General features: G+C 43.0%; 1 protein-coding gene across 1 annotated transcript; it reads right to left on the bottom strand.

Moving 5' to 3' along the window:
- Positions 1–1544: 1544 nt before the first annotated feature.
- Psma6 (proteasome 20S subunit alpha 6) lies at positions 1545–21263 on the bottom strand. The gene is made up of 7 exons (XM_036206200.1): positions 21076–21263; positions 12584–12678; positions 12038–12119; positions 9566–9721; positions 7164–7342; positions 4830–4924; positions 1545–1763 (listed from the first exon to the last, which is right to left on the bottom strand). Exons 1-7 carry the CDS (start codon positions 21149–21151, stop codon positions 1706–1708), a joined length of 741 nt encoding a protein of 246 aa, XP_036062093.1. The 5' UTR covers positions 21152–21263; the 3' UTR covers positions 1545–1705.
- Between the last annotated feature and the right edge of the window lie 2084 nt (positions 21264–23347).

Raw genomic sequence — 23347 nt, 5'->3', positions numbered from 1 at the left:
GAATCTAGCAGATTGAGACAGGTACTCAGAGCAGTAGCCCCTGACCTGAAAGAACTGCCTCCCTGCAGGCGAGCTTACTCCTGACTCAGCCTTGAAGAGGATGTGGTTGGTGAAGTTTCCTGTTTCTAGTGACGACATGCTCACACGGCCTCCTATGCAGGCCTAGTGGCTATGAACAGCAACTGACTTCAGGAATTAGTATTTTATTCATCCAATAGACACTTTGACCTCTCAGGTCAACAGCAAGTCTTACCCAGTGCACATGAGGATATAGAATGTACTGAATTCTTTCCAAACAATCAGTGATTTAAGTCACTAGCGAACTAAAGAATTTAATTTTTATCCCATACATAAAAAATAAATAACTTGGCTGGGTGTAGTGGTGCATGCCTGAGTTTGAAGCCAGCATGATCTACAGGGTGAGTTCCAGGACAGCCAGGGCTACACAGAGAAACCCTGTCTCGAACAAAACAAACATACACCAAAAAGGGGCTGGAGAGATGGCTCAGAGGTTAAAATACTTTAAGAGGACTGTTCCTGCAAAGGACCAGGTTAGGTTCCTGGCACCCATACCAAATGGCTTACAACTGCCTGGAATTCCAGCCCTGGGGATCAGCTTGGAGGGCACTTACACACATGATATGTATAAAGTCACAAAGATACACACCTACACATAAGTGAAAACAAAGAAATCTTAAAAGTACTCTCAAGCCGGGCGGTGGTGGGACACCTTTAATCCCAGCACTCGGGAGGCAGAGGCAGGTGGATCTCTGTGAGTTCAAGGCCAGCCTGGTCTCCAAAGCAAGTTCCAGGACAGCCTCCAAAGCTACAGAGAAACCTTGTCTCAAAAAAAACAAAACAAAACAAACAAACAAAAAAGTACTCTGAATATGTAGTTTTCCCCTTTAACATTTGCTAATGGTGTTATCTCTAAACTGTAAACCCAGTTCTGTGTTCCCTTTCAGTACTTAATCTTCGGGAAACAAAACAGATCCTTCTTTTCTAGTCCTGTTTCCTCAAGGCAGCTAGGTAAGAACACACTTTTAGCTCTAGCACTCAGGAGGCAGACAGGCAGGCTAAGCTGTTCTAGGCCAGCCAGACCTAGTGAATTCCAGGCCAGTCGGAGCTAAACAGTAAGACCCTATCTCAAAAAACAAAAACCCAAATGCCCACACCACACAAAGATACACACTTTCTGAACACTGAAGTACTAGGAAGACAGCTGGAGGTGCAGAGCTCGGCAGAGCATGTGGCAGCGTTTTAGGAGAAAGTCTTCTGGGGAACTCTGAGCTCAGGGACGTCCCACTGGAACAAGAAGTGTAGATAAAGCCTGTCTCACTCGACAACCCAGCCAGCCAGCTTCGAAGTCGGCTCCCCAGTCTGCTGCTTGCTCAGTACGCCAATCAGTGGTTTGAAGTGGGGCAACAAAAGGTGCATTTTGTAAACAGCTGATTAGAGTTACGACACAGATGGTGAACACTTACTAGTCTGTACATCCTAGGGCTTAACACTTAATGAGAGGCTAAGAAAGACGGACACAACCATTTCCAAAAGCACTCTTTTATTTATACAGAGTCCTAACCAGCCGAGTGGCAGGAGGAGAGGGAGAGGGTCCATCTTCAATCCAGGGCCGCTATGATGGTGGTCTGTTGTTACCAGACACACAGGCAATGGCATCATGGATCTGGTAAACTAATGACAACGTTCAGTCTCTCTCTGCTAAAGCAACAAGGTGAGCATCGATCTCTGCTTCTGAGAGAATCCTGGAAGGCAAAGAGTGAAATGAAGTCACAACTGCTTACTTCAAAAGGCTTTTATTATGGAAAGTTTCAAACATACTTGTCAGTACAACAAACTCCCAGGTACGGATGAACTAACTTCAGCAACTACCAACTTATAACCAATCTTTTCAAAATCTACACGCCCAGGACTCTTCCCTCAGATTATACTGCAGGAACTCCCGGACACCACATCACTTTCATCTAGACATGGAAGTGTTCTTTGACATCAGATCCAGAATTTAATTGAAGCTGAGGTTGAAAACATTTCAAATGAATTAATATGAAGCTAAATTATATTAACTACATTCAATTGATTTTGTGTGTCAATGCCTTAAAAACATAACTCAATTTCATATTAACTGAGATGAGAAACTTAAGTAAATTTTTAAAAAGTGTTGGGGGAAAGGGGCCGGGCCTGAGGAGATGGCCCAGTGAATGAAGTGTAGACAGTGGCTGGATCCCAGCACAGGTAAGTGTGGAGGCCCACCTGGAATCCCAGAGCTCAGAAGGAAGCCGGCTAGACTAGCTCAATCAGTAAGCATGTGAAAGATACCCCTTCAGCATATAAAGTGGAGGAGGAGACCTTCAAACCTTTGGCCTCTGCATACACACGTGATGAACACACACACATATACACATGCCCCCCCCCCAAAACTGCCTGGACGCAATAACTATCCATGAAATAAAGTGTGATAGTTTGAATGTTAATTAGCCCCCATAATCTCATAGGGAGTGGCACTATTAGGAGGTATGGCTTTGTTGGAGTGGGTATGGCCTTGTTGGAAGAAGTGTGTCACTGTGAGGGTGGGCTTTGAGGTTTGCTATGTTCAGGGTACAGCCCAGTGTCTCAGCTGGCTTCCTGTTGCCTGCAAGGTGTGGGACTCTTGGCTACCTCTCCAGTACCATGTCTGCCTGCACACCGCATGCTCACCAGCATGATGATAATGACTGAACCTCTGAAACTATAGGAAGCCAGCCCAATTGTTTTCCTTAGAAGAGTTGCCGCCATGGTCATGGTGTCTCTTCACAGCAATAAAAACCCTAATACATACAATTATAGTATTTAAAAATCTATTCAACAGAAGGTGCTTCGTGTGGAACATGTATTTTCTAAATATCTGTCTTAAAGGAATCAGTTGCTTGGCAACATTGCTGATATGACCTGTCACTGCTGAGATTCTGTTTGTTGCTTTGTTTTGAGACAAGGTCTCATAACTTTGCTGGAACTTACTGTGTAGCTGACGATGGCCTTAAAGTTCTGATCCTCCTGTCTCTACTTCCCAAGATCTGGAATTCTAGGTATGTATGACCATGTCCTACTTCACTACTAAACTTTTAAAAAGGTAAATTTGTCAAAATGATCATTTTTTTTTTTACAACTTGGAGAAGAGTAGCTTATAAAGTTGCAGATTCTTATGCTATTTCTGTATGTTCTTTGTTATTATTCAAGTACACTTTGTATCAAAGAATTTAGAAATTATACAAGGGCTTTCCCTCCTTACAGTACTGGGATCGGATCTAGAGGTTTTCTGCTGCTGGTAAACACTCTCACACGAGCTACATTCTCAGGGCTTTTGAGTCACATGTCACTATGTCCTCAGGGCTGACCTTGAACCTATAATCCTGCCTCAGCTGCCCAACATTTGGGGTTGCAGGTCTGTGTATAACACCCAGTTATACCGGTTTGCTTACATAGATAGTTGGTTTCTTGCTCAATTTTAAAATAACAGATGCAAATAACATTCAGCTGCAGTAAAAAGGTCTCAGAATGGATAAGAAAGTAAAGTGCCTGTTGGAATTTCGGTGCTTAGAAAGAGGAACCCAGACGAGTGTGGTGGTCAATGAAAAGGGGACGTTTTCCTACAGAAAGATTGTTAGGCTAGGTGCACCTGTTATTTTCTTAGTTCTACAGGTTCTTCATGTTTGTATCACTGATGTGCAGGCAACCAAAAAAGCAAAGCAAATCAGAAGAGGGGAAAGTGCATACTACAGAAGTCTGTATGGGAGAGCAACCTGCAACCCCAGCATGCGGGAAGTTCAAGTCCATTTGGCCTACATCCCAAGACAAGGTCACAAAACAAAACAAAACCACACATGCCACTGAAAAACTCTTCCAGGTCTGAAACAGTGTACCAATTTCCCAACAATGACCACAGCTGCAGTCTAGGAGACCCACTGACCAGGTTACATGTCCCTCAGCAGCTCTGCATCTGTGGACTGAATTGTGTTTTCACTAACCAAAGGCCTCCTAGTCCACGCAGACAAACCCCGACAGGTTGCTGGAGGGATGAGCCGACTGACACAAGCCACTAGGGCACACTTGGATCACTCAAGGGGATGTGTCGGAGCTAAGTCACTTGTTGAGTAAGAACATATAAGACACCAGCACCTCAACTGTGGATTAGTGTTTCCTGTTACTCTTCAAAGCTCCCTTACCCAGCAAATAACCCAAGCTCCACCTGAAAACGACTACCGTGGAACAGCTTCTACTGGCTGCAACTGAAGAGACAGAAGGTCTGTTTCGTGTTGCAATGTAGAGATCACACCTAGGACACCATGCCCGCCAGGCCAGCACCTGACCGCCGCCGAGCTGCACTTGCTCGTTTTACTTAGAATAAGGCTGTTTTTGAGGGGTCACCTCTGGTGTCAGGTCTAAAGTCACTCAGAAGAGGAAGAAAGCTGCTTCTGTTTTACAGATCACAAACAGGGTCGTTGTTACACTGCTAGGACTGAATCCACGGCTTTTGAGCAGGCTAGCTAACCATTTTTCTATAATCATTTGTTTGAGGTAAGGTTTTTTGTTATATGAGCCACTGGCCCTTGAACTCATAATCCCCCTGCCTCAGCCTCCCCAACGCCAGGATCACAAGTCTGTACCACCATTTCTAAGAAATTATGAAATAGATCCCCCTTAGATACTGAAGAAAAAGGAAAGAGAGAATCATATTTCATCACACCACCACACACAAACATCGTACAGCACAAAGGAACTCTAATGTCTCTACTTTTTAGTCTAGAATTTAACACACGGCTGATAACATAACTCACCTGAATTTAGGATTTTCAACTGTAACTACTCCAACTTCTATTTCTGAAGGTTTGAAATCAATCGACAGAACAGTAGACAGGCATGTAATTGCAGTCTGAAAAGAATGCCAACATTAAAACATAATATTTTCCAGCTGTTGAGGTCCCCACCCCAGGCTTATTAGTACCACCACAAGACACTCGCTTCTGTGTTTCAGTGACACGGTCCTACAGGCATATTACTAACAAACTGCTGACATAAACCCGCTTCTATTAAATAACCCCAAATTAAAGGAGCTTATCAAACCTAATAGATGAAATATATAAAAATGGGATTTGCAGTTCAGTGTGGTGGCACACACCTTGAGTCCCAGCACTCAAGAGGCAGAGGCAGGTGGTCTATAACAGCCAGGGCTACACAGAGAAACTGTCTCAAAAAACAAATAAACAAATACATAATTCATTTGCTTGATGACCAGTATAAGCAGGACTTTATGTTTAACACCTCATGTGAAAGAGATTAAAGAATGGTTCAGTCATTCAGACTGACACATGAACCTTTAAAATGTTTACGGTTTGGTTATGGTAATTTAAGAATGTTCTAAGCAGCTTTATATGTGATGTGATTAATGTAACTATAAATTATACTTTAAGAAACATTTAAAGAAGGCATACCATTCAATTTTCTATATTAGAACTAACTTATTTTATATTTTCTTTCAATATAAGAATATAAGATATAAGCAATTAAAAATGTGTCTATGTTTTGAGAAAGGGTCTTGTCTGAAGCCCTGACTAGCCTAAAACTCACTATGTAGACCAGGCTGGCCTTGAACTTCTCATGAGCCTCTCACCTCTGTCTCCCCTAAGCTGGGACTACCGGTGTATACCACCACAACCAGCTTTTAAGTTTTTTAAAAATGTGCATTATGTAGAGGTCAGAGGTTAACCTTGGGAGGCAGGGTCTCTCTAGGCTGGGCTGACTGGCAGCCTCTCTCTACCTCAACAGTCTACAATCACAAGCCTAAGCAAGGTTGTGCTGTAGGTTCTGGACACCGAACTGAGATGAGATCCTTGAGTTTACAAGATCAGCACTTTTCTGACTGAGCTAACTTCCCAGCCCTCTGTGCACACACATACTCTTCTACTGAGAAACAATCTGCTCTCCAAGACCTTGCTTTGTAGCTGCTTTTACTTAGGACCATGAAAGTAATTATTACTGAACAGCAAGACAGCTCAGTGGGTAAAGGTGCCTGCTGCCAAATTTAACAACTTGAGTTCAATCTCTGGGACTCCTGTGGCAGAAAAGAACTGACCCCTGCAAATTGGTCCTGGTTTCCATGAGTGTCACGGCACACGCAGACACTCCAAATTAATGTTAACAAAACAATATTACCAAATCTTAGTATTTTTAGCTTTGTTATCCAGAAAATTTAAGCCCAATTTAAACATATTAATCATAGTAGCCACGCCAGTCTTTGAGTCTTGCCTTGATTCTTTTTGTTTGTTCGAGATAGGGTTTCTCTGTATTACTCTGGTGCCTGTCCTAGATCTCTCTCCGTAGCCCAGGCTGTCCTCAAACTCACAGAGATCCGCCTGGCTCTACCTCCCAAGTGCTGGGATTAAAGGTGTGTGCCACCACTGCCCGGCCTTGCCTTGATTCTTATTTTCCATTTTTATTATGTCTTTGTTGGATTTTGTTTCAAATCCATTGTGAAAACAGGAAGTAAATAAATAAAAGCAGCCTCCTTTCCTGAACTATGTTAGCTGAAGGATATGAATTATACCACTAAGCTAACAAACCTGGATCTTGTGACATCATTAAGAAATAGTCTTTTTTTTGTTTGTTTTTAAAGATTTATTTATTTATTATGTATACATCATGTATGACTGCAGGCCAGAAGAGGGCACCAGATCTTGTTACAGATGGCTGTGAGTCACCATGTGGTTGCTGGGAATTGAACTCAGGACCTCTGGAAGAGCAGTCAGTGCTCTTAACCTCTGAGCCATCTCTCCAGCCCCTTTCTTTTCTTTTCTTTTTTACTGAACTCAGGGCCTTGCGCTTGCTAGGCAAGTGCTCTACCACTGAGCTAAATCCCGTTTGTTTGGTTTTTGTTTTTGTTTTTTGAGACAGGGTTTCTCTGTGTAGCTTTGGAGCCTATCCTGGATCTCGATCTGTAGCCCAGGCTGGCCTCAAACTCACAGAGATCCATCTGGCTCTTCCTCTGGAGTGCTGGGATTAAAGGCGTGGCCACTACTGCCCAACTAAGAAATAGCTTTCATAGACTATCAGTAACACGAGGATGCTTACTCTTCCAGAGCAGTAAGAGAATTCAACTCCTTTGGCTAACTTACTTCCACTGTCTGTTCAAACGTCCAATCAAATTTCTTCTTCACTTTCTTTTCAAGGAAGCTGGTTGACTCTGTTTGCTTCACTCCCGCTGCGGTGGCTTTAAAGCCACAGTAGTAGCCTGCAGGGTCACACTTGTACACTTGAGGGCCTTGCTCCTCATCTATGCCAATTAGAATCATACCTGAAAAGAAAGGTTCCAATTCAACACGTCCTACAGTCCTACGAAATGTTTCCTCTCTGGGCGTTGTCAGATAGTTATGTTAATCACTATTTGATCCTAGTTTTAGGTTTCTGTGGCCTCCCAAAGCATTAAAATGTGGCTTCATAACCCTGAGAGGTCAGGGAACAGGTAGCTGCTGTTTGTAGTTTGTTGTTGCTTAAACAGGTTCAACATTTTACTGACAGGTTAAGAAGTTTAGTCAAAAAGACCAAAGCCCATGCCATCGCCAGTCTCCTCAGATCGCTGTCTTTGCTCTAATAATCCAAAGTCCTTTTAGAAAAGTTCCTGAACACAGAGGACAGCTAGGAGACGATGGCGACACAGCAATGAGAAAGTGAAGGGAGAGTGGAACAGACTACGAAAGAGAGGCTGAGGAGGCATGTACAACAGTAACGACTCCAAGTGTCCAAAGAGTCTGATAGATGGGGGGGGGGGGGGGGGGAGATACCACCTGAGGGCCTGGAGAGATGACTCAGCAGTTATGAGCACTGGCTGCTCTTCAGAGGACCCGGGTTCAATTCCCAGCACCCACATGGCAGCTCACAATTGTCTGTAACTTCAGGACCCAACACCCTCACACAGACATACATGCAGGCAAAACACCAATGCACAAAAAATAAAAATAAAGGAATTATTTTTAAAAAAGAAAGAAAGAAACCAGGTGAGGACTGGCAAAGAGGTGAGGTAGCAAGTGAAGCCACTCAAGGGTGACGCTAACTAGACAGCAGAGGAGGGAGAGAGGGCCCAAGAACAAAGCCTGAGAAGTAACGACATTTATGGGACAAACACAGGAGCACGAACAAGCCGCCATACCTGTATGCTAGCACCTGGGAGGCTGATGCAGGGGGATTGCAAATGTGAGGGAAGCTAGAGTTACTCAGACTCCAAGAGTAAGGGAGGGATGGGGATGAAATCAGGAACTGGAGACAGCTCAGCAGTCACAGGAACACTGGCTGCTCTTCCAGAGGATCAGGGTTCAATTCCCAGCACCCATGTGGCAGCTTATAACCATCTAACCCCAGTTCTGGGGATTCTGACACCCTTTTCTAGCCTCCATAGGTCATCACAGGGTAGGCAAATACAGGGAGGCAAAACACCATATATTAAGAAAACAAGAAATTGCCGGGCGGTGGTGGCGCATGCCTTTAATCCCAGCACTCTGGAGGCAGAGGCAGACAGTTGTGAGTTCGAGACCAGCCTGGTCTACTGAGCGAGAGCCAGGAAAAAGAAATTAAAGGAGAAATAATGATTAAGAGGCCAACAGAACATTTGCTAAAAAGAAACACTACATTTAATTCTCAGAGCTAGGTCTGTAGCTCTGTGGTAGAGCACCTGCCTAGCAAACACAGTCCTGGATTTGAGCCCCCCCCCCCTCGCCCCAGCACGAGACAGACACAGCAGACACACAAAAGGAAGGTTGGGGGACTGGAATGATGTCAGAAACAAATAGATGCCAGGCAGTAGTGGTACACGCCTTTAATCTCAGCACTCTGAAGGAAAAGGCAGGTGGATCTAAATTCAAGGCCAGTCTGGGTCACACACAGGAAACTCTGCCTCAGGGAAAAAAGGAAAAAAAAAGAAAGAAAAAGAAAGAAACAAATATGCACTGAGATTGTCAGGTGAGTTTATAAAACATTAAATCTAAAGATCAATAAATCTTACTCTTCCTCAATGAAACTTCATTTTGAAAAATAGAAATATAAGCTGGGTGTGGTGGTGTACGCCTTTGATCCCAGCACTCGGGAGGCAGAGGTAGGTGGATCTCTGTGAGTTCAAGGCCAGCCTGGTCTACAGAGTGAGCCAGGGCTACACAGAGAAACCCTGTCTCGAAAACAACAATTTTTTTTAAATTAGAAATACATATATAAGCTATAAGCCTTTGTGTTATCCCAATTCTTTATCCAATGACTAAAAGCACACTGGCACTGTCCCTACTAAAATTCACAGAATGAATACTCTGGAATTACAGTGGAATCCCATTACAAACCTTAATAAAATGGGGACTTGGATATTCCACATCACATATCCTAAACAGAAATATTTTGAGTAATAAAACAAAACAAAACAGAATTCAAAGCTTTAATTTCAAACTACATGTTCAGAACCCGAGTGTCTCAGTTTCTTTCTACACGTTTTCAAGACAATCGTAACTCAATTCTTTAGAAGACTTCTGAGCATACTCACAACAACCAAGCGGCCTCATTTCAGCATTCTGTGTGTAGACTTGAGAAATATCAGCAATTCTCTTACATAGCATGTCCACAGGAATCTCATAGCCGTATTTGTATTTCCAATTAGCTGCCTCATAGCGTGCCCTCTGTACCTGGGATCTGCTGTCAGCTTAAAGATAAACAACCCAAAGATTTACTTTAGAAGCACAGAATGAATGTGAAAGCCTATTTCTCCACCATATATAGCTATATGTTCATTTCAAATACAAGTTTTAGAAGGACCAAGGGGCCACTGCGGCTTTTTCTCATGATGATGAACACTGAGCAACTTGGCGTGGAGTACATATAAGAAAGAAAGATTAAAACATGGAGCTAACTCTATATACCATATTGCTCCTTTACACCAAGCCTTTCCCCAGCAGTCAAAACAGTTTCTACAAGAATCTAATAAATGGAGCTGGCAAAATGGTGCAGCAGATAGCCCGATTGATGACTTTGAGTTTGATCCCAGGACCCAGTGTGGAAGGAGAACCAACTTTCACAAGCTGTCCTCTGTCCTCCACACATGCACGGTGGCATACATGTGCAAAATACATGTAATAACAAAAAAGTCTAACAACTCTCAAAGAATGTGCTTTTTAAAAAAAGTTTCATGAGAGCCGGGCAGTGGTGGCGCACACCTGTAATCCCAGCACTTGGGAGGCAGAGGCAGGTGGATCTCTGAGTTCCAGGCCAGCCTGGTCTACAAAGTGAGTTCCAGGCCAGCCTCCAAAGCTACAGAGAAACCCTGTCTCGAAAAACAAAACAAACAAAAACAACAAAAAAGTTTCATGAGAAATACTATTTCTGAAAGATTTATTTTAATCTTATGTGTATGAGTGTTTGCCTGTATGCATGTGCCATATGTGCCCAGTGCCTTCAGAGGCCAAAAGAGATCATGAGCTGCTGTGTGGGTGCTGGGAATTAAACCTGGGTCCTCTGCAGCAGCAAGGGCTATCAAGCCTTGAGCCATCTCTCCAGCCTCCTAAAATACATATATGCTTTAAGGAAGAGAATAATATCTCTTCATCTTTGTTTTAAACTTGAATTTTCCTTTGAATTCAGAAAATTGAGAGCCAAAGTACATTTCATAGAAATGCTCACTCACTTCTAACTTGTGTCATGACTAGATCTGAGTAAGATTAATTGTTTAGGTCCCTTTAAATTATTAACCACCTCTGAAATACAGTGTCTATGAGGGTCCAGACCCACCAGCAGATAAAGACCTAACTCCACTGTACTTACGATTTCAAAATAGCCCACAAGCCACTCCTACAATCCAGCCCTCAGCAGGCTGAGGGGGACAATTACTGGATTTGAAGCCAGCCCAGGCTATACTGCAAGATGCTGTCTCAAAAACCCAATCATCAGCCAGGCATGGTGGCACAGGCCTTTCACCTAGCAGGCAGGAGCAGGAGCAGCTTGGTCTACACAAGTGGTTCTCAAACTGTGGGTATCGATCCCCCTGGGAGGGCTGTTGAACTACCCTTTCACAGGGGCCACCTAAGACCACTGAAAACCAGATATTTATATACAATTCATAACAGTAGCAGAATTAGTTATGAAGTAGCAACGAAAATAATTTTATGGTTGGGGGTCACCACGACATGAAGAACTATATTAAGGGGCCACAGAATTAAGAAGGTTGAGAACCACTGGTCTACACAGTGAGTTCCAGACACTATTTCAAACAAACAGCTCCCCCAATCAAAAAGCCAATCAGTCAACTAAATAACAGTGAACTAAACTAACTGAACAACAACCAAATAAATTCCTGACAGCCTTAAAATATTGATGCTAGGGGTTGGGGAGTCGGCTCAGCAAGTAAATTTCTGTGTAGGCATGAGGGCCTAAGTTTGGATCCCTAGGACCTATGTAAAAGCTGGGCCCGCACATGTAACCCTAAGGGTGGGGGGCAGGTCATGGAAACAGGAAGATGATCCTGGGGGCTTGCTAGCCACACAATCTAGTTGAAACAGAGAGATCCAGATTTGGGGAGAGACCTTACCTTGAAAAACAAGGTGGAGAATGGTAGGGGAAGACACCTGTGGCTGCCACAAGCACACACACACAAGTGAGCACACTTGTACAAACATAAATTAATACCAACTCTGGAAGACAGTGAATCTACTAATAATACCCCAAAATTAGACACCACAGGATCTTTAAAACACAAAAGACAGGCTGGCAAGATGGCTCAGCAGGTCAGGGTGCTCGCTGCTAAGTCTGCTGACCTGAGTTCCATCCTCAGAACCCACATGGTAGAGAAGGCCAGCTATCACAGGTTGCCCTCTGACCTCACACATGCCACAACACAGTGCACCCCTCCCACATACAACATACACAATCGATAAACAAATGCAAAAACAAATCAATACGAATAAAATAATTATGCTGAAATAACATCAGGTTTGTACTTCCAAGAAGGCAGCTAGTCACCAGTTACCTGTCATCCCAGTCATCACACAGCCAATGTTTTCAGTTATTTTGAACAAGTGAGTCACTGTGCTGGAATCCAGTAATTTGTCCTAATGAACAAAATAAATCACAACCATTTCACTGTAAGGTCCACAGGCCTCCCTGCAGTGCAGTTATAAAAAACCAACAGTATGGAATTGTATCAATAAACCATAGAATAGAAGTTATGAAACATATATTCTATTCATTTTACAGTTTATTTATAGCCAATCTTTGAAAAGAGGGTAGAGGAAGGTGGTTCTACTAGATGTTTTCTGTGCATTAAAGGTCCCAGAAAACAAAAGACTTAGGAATCTCATTGCATTTATTATAATTATATCACAAAGTTTAACGTGCTACTTCTACTACTCAGCCAAACCATCTTTAAGAGTCTCTCAACGCCCCTGGACGGTTAGTAAGAGTCAAAGCAGGAACAGTGCTGATATGAATAGTTAGTAATGTAATTCTGTTCAAAATCACGAAAACCTCAAACACTTCAGTTTGCAGCAGTTGACTCCCTGGGCTAATTACTTACGGGCACTTTCTTCTGTGTGACAATCACTGCACAGTCTTTCCCTCTGACAGCCACAGATGTGAGTCCGCCCTGGTTAATGGCCTTAAAAGCATATTCTGGAAAACAAGACAGGTTTGATTTTGTTGTTGTTGTTGTTGTTGTTGAAAGATGGACTAGGGGCTGGGGGTGTAGCTCAGCTGTAGAATGCAGGCTTAGTATGAACAAAGTACTGGGTCAATCTGAGTATGGGGACTAGAATGTTAGTAGCATTGGGTGAATGCTAATAGGAAGATCAGAAATTCAAGGTCATCCTTGTATAGGGAGTTCAAGGCCAGCCTGAGACACCATAGACTCTATCTTTTGAAAAGAAAAGAAAAGAAAAGAAAAGAAAAGAAAAGAAAAGAAAAGAAAAGAAAAGGCCGGGCAGTGCACGCCTTTAATCCCAGCACTCGGGAGGCAGAGGCAGGCAGATCTCTGTGAGTTTGAGGCCATCCTGGGCTACTGAGTGAGTTCCAGGAAAGGCGCAAAGCTATGCAAAGAGACCCTGTCTCCAAAAACAGGGGGAAAAAAAAAAAAGACAAGAAAGAAAAGAAAAAAAGTAGAATTGGGCATGGTGGTGTACACCTTAGAGGCAGGCACAGCTCTGTGAGTTTGAGACCAGCCTAAGTCTACAGAGCAAGTTCCAGTACAGCCAGGACAAAAAAATCCTGCCTCAAAAAACAAAACAACAACAACAACAAAAAAAAAACCAAACCAAAACAAACAAACAAAAAACCCCAAAAAGATAGAAACATTTTTCTTTCCATTTTTGAGACAATCTTATTATGTAGCTCTGGCTGTCCTGGACCTCCTGAGTGCTGGGACTGGGATTAAAAGCATGTGCCACCATGTCTGACTAAGGTGGGATAAATTTATCACAGACTCTTAATTAACAAATTATTGTTAAAAGAATGAGGCTAAACTATATGAACATGGAATGCCAACCACAGAAAGTCAAAATAATACAAATGCCAATAAATCAGTCAAACCAGCTCCATTTCTTCCAATTTTATTTTACTGAATTTTCATTAGGTTCAAGCATCAAATTTTGACAGTCTTACTCTAATTTTATCACAGCAGATCTTAATTATCTCATCACCTTAAAAGTTGTTTATGGGCATAATTCAACCAAGCCTAGTTTTCCTAGGTCAAGAACAGTCAACATAGGGTTCTTTGGTTTCTTACAAACTTCAGATTGTGTACTTTGTTTTTAAAAACTGGCATCAAGATGTGAACCAAATACAAATTACTTTGTTATCACATAGTTTGACGATGATGGTCTTTGAGGAGAAAAGATTAGAAATAAGACTATCATTTCCTGTGTTAATAAAGAAAATATGGAAGATGTTTTTTCTGAGACAGAGTTTCTCTGTGCAGCCCTGGCTGGACTCGACTCACAGAGATTCGCCTGCCTCTGCTTCCAGAGGACTGGGTTAAAGGCATGTGCCACCATCACCCAGCTCAGAAGATGATTTTTAATTATTTATTTATTTATTCATTCATTCATTCATTCGTTTGTCTGTTTGTTTGTTTATATGCATTGGTGTTTTGCCTGTGTGAAGGTGTCATTCCTCTGGAACTGGAGTTACAGGCAGTTGTGAGCTGCCATGTGATGCGGGGAATTGAAATCAGGTCCTCTGAACCACCATCTCACCAGTCCCCTCCCCCATGATTCTCTTTTTAAAATTATTCTTAATTCCAGTTACGCTACATAGTAGACGACAATGTCAAAAGCCTGTCTGTAAGTGTTACTCTGGACATTGGCTCTGAGGAGTTGCCAGAGCCTCCATAAATGAGCAGGGTAAGAAACAAGTATCCAGTGTTCTTCCATGGCTACTGTTTCAGCTCCTGCCTCCAGGTTCCTGGCTTGACATCTGTCCTGGCTTCCCTTAGTGATGGACTGTGACTGTGAAGTGTAAGCCATACAAACTTGTTCCTCCCCAAGCTGGTTTGGTCATGGCCTTTTGTCACAGCTCCTAACTAGGGTACCTACTGACTTGAGTTCAATACCCAGAACTGACATAAGAATACAGAAGGAAAGAACCAACTCACAAAGCTGCCTCTGAACACCACTTAGTGTACTGACACATGTACCCACACACAAAGTAATAAAACTTTTTAAAAAGGAAAAGTATCGAAATAAAAAACATAGTATCTAAAATACAAAACTACCAAAAGAAGCTGGCTCTGGTAGCCTTGGCCTATAATTCTGGCACTAAGGTTGAAGAAGAAGGCCCATGAGTTCAGGGACATCCTGGTCAAAAAATACCATGACCATGTTTCAAACAATGAAGCAATCACCCAGAGAAATCTATCAAGAGGACTATAGTGCAGACTGGAGGTGCTAGAGAGATGGCTCAGCAGCTAAGGATGTTTATTGCTCTCCAGAGGACCCAAGTTCGGTTCCCAGGGGTATCAGATTGCTCACACACAGCTTCCTTTAACTCCAGCTCCTGAAGATTTGATGCCCTCTTCTGTACTCTCTGGGCACCTACACTCATAAGCACATACCCACACACATACACATAGTTAAAAATAATTTTTTTAAAGAAGACTAAGATCCAAGTGAATCAAATTATTCAATCCTTTGTGTCCGTGTGCATAGGACACATGCACACATGTGTGAAGGCGAAAGGACAACCTTGGGTGTCATTCATTTCTCAGGGCTATCCATCTCGTTTTGTTTTGTTTTGTTTTTTTAAATAGGGTCTCTTGCTTGTTTGGAGCTTGCAGAGTATGCTAGGCTGCTAGCCAGCAAGTCCCAGAGATCTGCCTGTCTCTGCCGCCCCAGAACTGGCACCACTAAGATTACAAACACAAACCACCTACCATGCTTGGCTTATATATTTAGGTCTTTATTTTAGGAGGCAGAGTCTATGCAGCCCTGGCTAGTCTTGAAATCATGAAGCTGTCAGGCGCATGCGTTTGGCCCTTCTTACTTCTCTCTTTCTTCTCCCTCTCTCTTTCTTTCTTTTTGAGGTCCAGCCCTTGAAACTGTCATTTTTACACATTAAAAAACAGTCCTGGGGTTGGGGATTTAGCTCAGTGGTAGAGCACTTGCCTAGCAAGTGTAAGGCCCTGGGTTCAGCCCTCAGCTCCAAGAAAACAAACAAACAAACAAACAACAACAACAACAAAAACCAACAAAAAACAGTCCTTGGCAGTAGTGCATGCCTAAATCTCAGCCCTGGGGAGGCTAAGGTAAGAGGATTGCCTCAGGTTCAAAGCCAGACTCAGATACACAGCGAAACCCTGTCTCAAAGTTAAAACAAAAAACCCAGCAAGGCCCTCAAGATGGTTCAGGTAAAACACTTAGGATCAAGCTGGATGACCCAAGTTTGATCCCCAGATTCCGTAAGGTAGGAGTAAATCCTGCAAGTTGTTCTCTGACCCTCACACAAACTGAAAAACAAAACAAAACCTGGGCTAGGAAGATGGATAGCCCAGCAGGAAGGAGTGCCGCCATGTAATCCAAACATCCAGCGCTCACACAGGAGGCCAGGCATGGTCACATGCCTGTAACCCCTGAGCATGTATATGTACGTGCCAGATGACAGGAGATCACTGGAGACTGCTGGGAGCCAGACTACTTCTGGATTCAGTGAGAGTCCCTGTCTCAAAGGTGTAAGGCAGAGATTGGAAGAGCAAGATTACTGATGTCTTCTGACTTTGGAGTGTGCAATTTAATTTAGCATTGCATTTCACCATGTGCACACACACCACACACACACACAACCAAGACAAACTGTCATACAGTAGTTTTTGTGTTCAATATAAAAACAAGCTATTAAGATGCAAATTGCTGGCATGGGAAGATGGTTCAGTGGTTAAAAGCATTTGCTGCTCTTGCAAGGGACCTGGACTTGGTTCCCAGAACCTATAAGGCAGCTCATAACTCCCTGACCTCCAGTCCCAAGGGATTCCTGCCTTCTTCTGGCATCTGCAAGCACCGGGAAGCACATGCATACATGCATTCAAACACTAATATACATAAATTTTTTTTAAAAAATTGGTTTTTTGAAACATGGTTTCTCTGTGTAGTTGTCCTGGAACTCACTCTGCAGACCAGGCTGGCCTAAACTCAAAGATCTACCTGCTTTCTGCCTCCCAAGTGTTGGGATTAAAGGTGTGCACCACCACTGCCAGACAAAAAAACAAATCTTAAAAACAAAAGATATAAGTTCCTTCCTTACTCACAAATAAAAGGGCTAGTAAACAACTGTTCTGAATATAGGGATTTTTGCCCATAGTAATCTCTTATAATTTGCTGATTTCCTACAATTCCCATCTTCCTTCAAGTTTTCATTGATGTAACGTTAGTGGAGAAATGGGCTAACTATAAAAGGTACTATGCCTACTATACCAGAAGTTCAGGACAAGCAAGCAACACCGGGTGATGAATGGCTCAGTGTCAGTAGCTCACACGGTGATGCCAGCAAACAGCGGAGAAGCACATCCCCCTTTTGGACACACATCAGGCTTCAAAGCATATACAAGTGATTCTGAGGTGCTAACAATTAACAATATAGATGCTATACTGATTTGGGGGCTACAAATTTAATTTCCTCTTCCTAGATAAACATGAGCTGGAAAATTAAGATGAAAGATCCAAATAACCTGTAAAGTTTGATTATTAAAAAATAAAAGATGGGAGACTGGAGAGATGGCTCAGCAGTTAATAGTGTTACTGCTCTTGCAGAGGACCCACATCAGGCAGTTCAACAGTCAACTGAAATTCCAGCTCCAGGCAGATCCAATGCTCCTGGCCTCTGTAGACACCTGCACTCAAATATATCCCCACGCAGACATACACACACATACACATAATTAGAAATGAAATAAACCTTTAAAAACAACAAAACAAGAGATGTTCTGTTGTTTCCTGAAGTTTAAAGGCTACATAATCAGGAAGTATAGTCATCTCATAGAACTTCCTAATTGTCTTTTTAAACAGTGATTTAGCAATCCTGGTACTGGCCCAGGAGGAGAATATAAGATTTGAAAACATAGCAGTGTTGAGCCTGTAACTTCTTTGGTGCAAGCACATGTGTACACACATATACCTAACGCTCTCCTCTTTCTTCCTCTCAACCCTTCTTTTTCTCAGGTGCAATAACCATGGAGTTACATCCCAAACCTTAAAATTAAACTTTACAGCAAGGTGCTCTATAATTCTTAACACATGCCTGCACAAATGCAATTTGTATACATACATTAAGAGATAATATTTGAGGTCCAGAGAGCAGGATCCGTGAGTAAAGGCATCCACAAGCATGAAGGACAACCTGGGATACATTCCTGAGACTCACATGGTGGAGAACCAACTCCCACAAGTTGCCCTTTGATCCTCATACACATATGTACACATGTACACATGAACACACAAACATATACATGGACAATACAATATAATTTTAAAAAGCTAAACTTTAAACCTATACGCTTTACAATTCCTAACACATGCTTGCACACAAACACAATTTGCACACTTGTTAAGAAAAGAATTTTCAAGCCTGGGCTACCAAGTGAGATCCAGGAAAGGCACAAAGCTACAGAGAAACCCTGTCTCGAAAAACAAACAAACAAACAAGGTATTTTCAGAGGCTAGAGAGATGGCTAAAGGGCTAAGAGTGTTGTGCTCTTGCAGAGTGAGTTCCAGGAGAGGCACAAAGCTACGCAGAAAAACCCTGTCTCGGAAAAAAATAAAAATAAAAATAAAATAAAATAAAATAAATATTTAGGGAAAAATGTTTCAGGGCAGGACAGCTTGTTCAGTGGGTAGAGGTACCCGCTAGTAAGTAGGACACCCTGACCTGATTCCCAGGACCTACATGGCAGAAGAGAGAACTGACTCCTGAGGTTGTCCTCTGACATCTACACACACAAAATACATAAAATGTATTTTTTTAAAATTATTTTAAGGTCTAAAGAAAAAGAAAAAAATTTCAATAGTTACCAAAGTGTTATTTTTTTAAAACTCTACCTATTGCTACTGTTAAAATTACAGATCATGTTTATAATTATGCTTAGTACTGTCATTTAAATTTCTGCCTTGAGTACTACTATACTGTTTATTTTGGTGTTGGGTATTAAATGCAGACGATGCTCAGGCATGATGGGAAAACACTACTTCCAAACCCTTATGGTATCTTGGGGTCTTAAACTGGCAAGTGAGGAGCACCTATCAATCTTTACTTCCTTAACATCACTCCACCTTGTTCTATTAGTCTTCAACTGTCTAGGTTAACAACTGGCTTTTTTTTTATATAGTTCTTAGAGGTTGTGTCTTCAGGGAGTCTAAAGTTTAACCTAATATACAGCATTTATAATATTGTGAATAGACACATATATTTCACCAGCAAACTAAGCAAGTTGGACCCAAAGAAAAGATTCTTTATCTACAGAGATCCTAATTTAACAGATGTTTTTATTAAAGCCAAAGAATCAGGTAGGCATCGTGTTATACCAAACACTCATTATTTAGCAGGCACACACTAAGCAATCTCTATGTATGGCCTAATTTAATCCTCACAACAACCATAAAAGGAGGAATTATTGGTCCAATTTTGCAAACAGAAATTGAGCAATGATGATATACTTGCCCAGGCCAGCTAGTGTGATGCACAGGCAGTACCTTAATCCAGGTGTGGCCCTAAGCCAGCTAGTGCAGACTGCACCACTATACTGCTTGCTCATACTACTCGCTTATACTACTCTTTCACTTTCTCTTTCTTAAGAAGGCCTAAATGATGCCCTGAATCCTACTAAACTGACACTATACTCAGCCTTTCTATCCACCAAATTGAAGAAGCCCTGATGATTATTTTATGGCCAGTTTTTACAATGCAATTTACAGAAACAAGTCTAAGTGTGGCTTTTTTGTTTACTAACTTAAAAAACATCCAAATCAACACCTCAAACAATAATCTAACACAGAAACAACTCTCTCAAACTCAGAAATAAAACACTAAAAAAAAAAAAAAAAAATCCTTCATCAGGACCACCACCTCTTTTATCACAACTTTCAAATGAGGTGAATTACATGGGTTACCAAATTACTTAAGTGACGGTGGTCCTTGGCACGTCACATACAATATATAGCTACATTGTGCAGTAGGTCAACTTCTTTACCCTCACTTCTACATGTATAGGTGAGTAGAACTCCATTTATAGGCCAACTCGAGGATTTTCAACCAAGATAGTCCTTGCCAAGACACTGAGATAAAAGATTTACTCCAAAATAAAATTACCATGGACCAGACGTGCATCAGTCAGGCCCTTCTGACACTCAATTTTCTTTCTTTTTTTAAATTTTATGTGTACTGGTGTTTTGTCTGCATGTATGTCAGTGAGAGTGTCAGATCTTGGAGTTAACAGTTGTGGGTTGCCATGTGGGTGCTGGGAATTGAACCCAGGTCCTCTGGAAGAGCAGTCAGTGCTCTTAACCGCTGAGCCGTCTCTCCAGTCCCCAACACTAATTTTTCTATGGCAAGAGTTTAAAAGTCTGTTTTATAATCCTAATCTAAACCCTGCCATGATATCAATTTACCAAAATCTGTTAGATGGGGTAGCTGATAGCGAGTTCAGCTCTCTGTCCATTAAAGCTGTTCCTTTAGTAAAGATTAGCACATTGCCTCAACTAGATTGAGAATTAGCTTTTAAACTATAGGAGCATTCATAGAGATGGGGGTTAAAATCGAGGAGCTAGCTTCAGGAGCAGTTTATTACAATTCCTCTATCTTGCAGTTTACGTCTGGTTCCAGATCTGTCACTTCCTTTAAGCTGTGGGCTTCATCGGGGGCGAGTAACATTTATCTCTTTTTTGGAACAGTAGTGTCTGTCTGGTAGGGCTTTGAATGTTTTGTACAGAAGTGATCGTAAAGCAAGTCATCTATACAACAACAAAGAAGCGGGGGTGCATTTCAGTTGGCTGGTTAAGGAACCAACACTCTGCGGAGAGAAGACTCTGGCTCCAGGTAGAATGGGGCTAAAGCAGCGATCCCTTTTGGGGGAACAAACGACCCTTTCACAGGGGTCACCTAACTCCATCGAAAACACAGACATTTACACTACGTGCCATAACAGTAGCGAAGTTAGTTTTGAAGTTAGCAACGAAAATAACTGTATGGTTTGGGGTCACAACAGGAGGAACTGTATTAAAGGGTCGCAGCACTGGGAAGGTTGGGAGGCACTGGGCTAGGGGGGCCCCGGAAGCTGGAGCAGGCAGGCATTCAGTGCAATGCGGGAACTCTTTGTGTCCGGACAGTGAGGCGCTCCCGAAGGGAGTCAGGCTCTGGTTTCAGCCTGAAAGTCCGCTTGCAGACGGGGATGGGAACACGAGATCGACCCTCCTCCTTTCCTGGCCCTGGCCCTGCTTCGAGCCCCAGACTATGACTGGGGCCGCGCCTGCTCGTTCCAGGCCGAAGCATGACAGAGCAATTCGAGTGTCCCACAGGCGGCCCTGGCTCACTCACCTACTTGGTAGAGTCGACCCTCGGGAGAGAAAATAGTAATGTGGCGGTCAAAACCGGCGCTGGAGCCACGGGACATGGCGTTCCCACTATTTCAAACACAGACTGCACCGCGTAGCACACACACCGGGCACACAAGCCCCTCCCGGAAGTTATGGCTACAGCTTCCGGGGCACCGGTCGAGCGGCTTCCGCTCGGGTTTGCGGCTCAAGGTACCGGCGCTGACTCCGGGTGGGAGGGGTTGGGGGGTGGGGTGTTCCCGAAGCCCCGCCCCAGGTGGGCGGGGCCGCGAGCACGGAGACTGCTTTGGCGAGCTTCTGGGCGAGTGGCTCCGGGTCGCGGCCGTCAGGGCTTTCTGGAGAGTAAATTGTCCCAAAGAGGAAGTTTTCAAGGGGCCCGCGGTACGGATTTGCCTATCTGTGACCTCAGGAGACCGTGTGGTCACCGCGACCGTCGTTAGTTTGGGCGCCTGTGCTTGCTGTCCTGTCTTCCTGGAGTTCTGGCTTTGTTTTTCCTAACCTTTATTTTACCCGCCACTTCTGTAGAACGATTTGGGGAGAAAGGATTGCCCCTGTAGGATCTGAAAGCCACTGGGAAAAACAACAGTTTTCTTCTCGTCTGGCAAGACCTCCCTTTGGACAGCGGCCCAGTTTTTTTTGTTTTGTCTTAAAAGTGGAGTTGAGGTTGAAGTACAAATAATGGGAACCTGAGGTTCAGCAGTCTTAAATTGACAATGAGCAGGATCCAAAGAGCAGGAGCTTCATAGAAGGCTGGCGTTGGATGGATACAGGGAAGTAATTCCAAGTAGGTGAAGTAGCTCTTGGAAAATTGGTGGCTTTTCAAGCTGAAACATTCTGCACATTGTGCACCCCAAGGCACAACTCCTCCTTAGCGAATATAAAACTTGAAGCATAATATTAAGCTATTTTCCCCCTAGATAAAAAAAAGATTTACTCACACCAATATTTGTAATAATTTACTGCTGTAATACTGAACTATTCAGGTCTCTGGTGTACTCTCTAAAAACACTTATTTTAAAGCAAAACACTTAACGAAGAGATTCTTCATAAGGAAGTTTTAATTTCTTGAGTTCTGTTTTTTTTTCTTCTTTTAGAAAGTGAAGTATTGGGACTGGAGAGATGGCTCAGCAGTTAAGAGCACTAACTGTTCTTCCAGAGCACCCGGGTTCAATTCCCAGCACCCACCATGGCAGCTCACGACTGTAAACTCCAGTTCCAGGGGACCTGACACCCTCACACAGACATACAGGCAGGCAAAGTACTAGTACACATAAAATAAAAATAAGTCAGGAAGTGAAGTATTAAAAAAGAAAAGTAGGTGTGGTGGTACACACCTTTAATATCATCACTTGGAAGTCAGAGAAAGGTGGATCTCTGGATCCAAGGCCAGCCTGGCCTACAGGGTGAGTTCCAGGATAGCCAGGGCTACACAGAAAAAAGAGAGAGAAAGAAAAGAAAGCCCAGAACTGAAACACGGTTAAGAAAGTAGTCCATGTAAACAGCTCTCTGGAACACTCGGTACTTTCCAGCTCCAATTCCCAGTGTGCTGATAAGAGCTTGTCCTTTGTCTACAGCTCAGGTCCCTACGCAGACTCAACTCCTGACCTTTTGACTACTTTCCTCAGTCTCTCAGGCAGGTGTACTATGACTCCTACAGCTCGCCTTACCAGTCACGGATAAGGAGTTCTCTGCAAGGCTGCTAGGGGAATGATGCACCCCTTTTCTCCCCTAGCATCCAGGTGTCTCTCAAATTTAGGTCTCACACTGGACTCGCCTTTGAAGCTGGATTTCCCTAGTTATCTCTGTCATAGTAAACAGACAGCATTTCAAAACCCAAACTAGGTAAAGACAGAATTGTTCATCTCTTTCCTTCCAAGCCCACACCTGCGTTCTGTGTTCAGAGTCCATGCCTTGCAGTGGTCAATTCTTCAGCATTTCCTCCTGCTGCTCCTGATGTCTTAGCTGGCTGCTCGTAATTCATAGTTTTATTTACTTTATGGTGGCACCGAGAACTATTAGGTTGTGCTCTAATGCAGGTACCGGATTCTTGATGTATGAAACCCAGATATTCTACCAGCACTTGAGCAACAGCACCAAGAGATGGTCAGCCAAGTGGATGTTGCAGACCGCTATCATCCCTCATCTTCACATGACCAACAGCAACAACTAGACATGACACCTTCTTCAAACTGATGTGGATCTCATCACCACGGCCCCATATTTTCATTGTGCACCAGCAGGGAAGGGAACTTGCC

This window comes from Onychomys torridus, chromosome 14, assembly GCF_903995425.1.
Source record: "Onychomys torridus chromosome 14, mOncTor1.1, whole genome shotgun sequence".
In the NCBI taxonomy this organism is placed as follows: domain Eukaryota; kingdom Metazoa; phylum Chordata; class Mammalia; order Rodentia; family Cricetidae; genus Onychomys; species Onychomys torridus.
Note: the sequence above shows the minus strand (reverse complement) of the source record. Positions and strands in the feature narration are given on the sequence as shown.

Coding starts and splice junctions, on each gene's coding strand:
- Psma6 (XM_036206200.1), bottom strand. CDS start 21,151: ATGTCCCGTGGCTCCAGCGCCGGTTTTGACCGCCACATTACTATTTTC. Junction 9,722..12,037: donor TGTGATGACTGGGATGACAG/GTAACTGGTGAC, acceptor TTTATCTTTAAG/CTGACAGCAGATCCCAGGTA. Junction 4,925..7,163: donor CGTTTGAACAGACAGTGGAA/GTAAGTTAGCCA, acceptor CATTCTTTTCAG/ACTGCAATTACATGCCTGTC.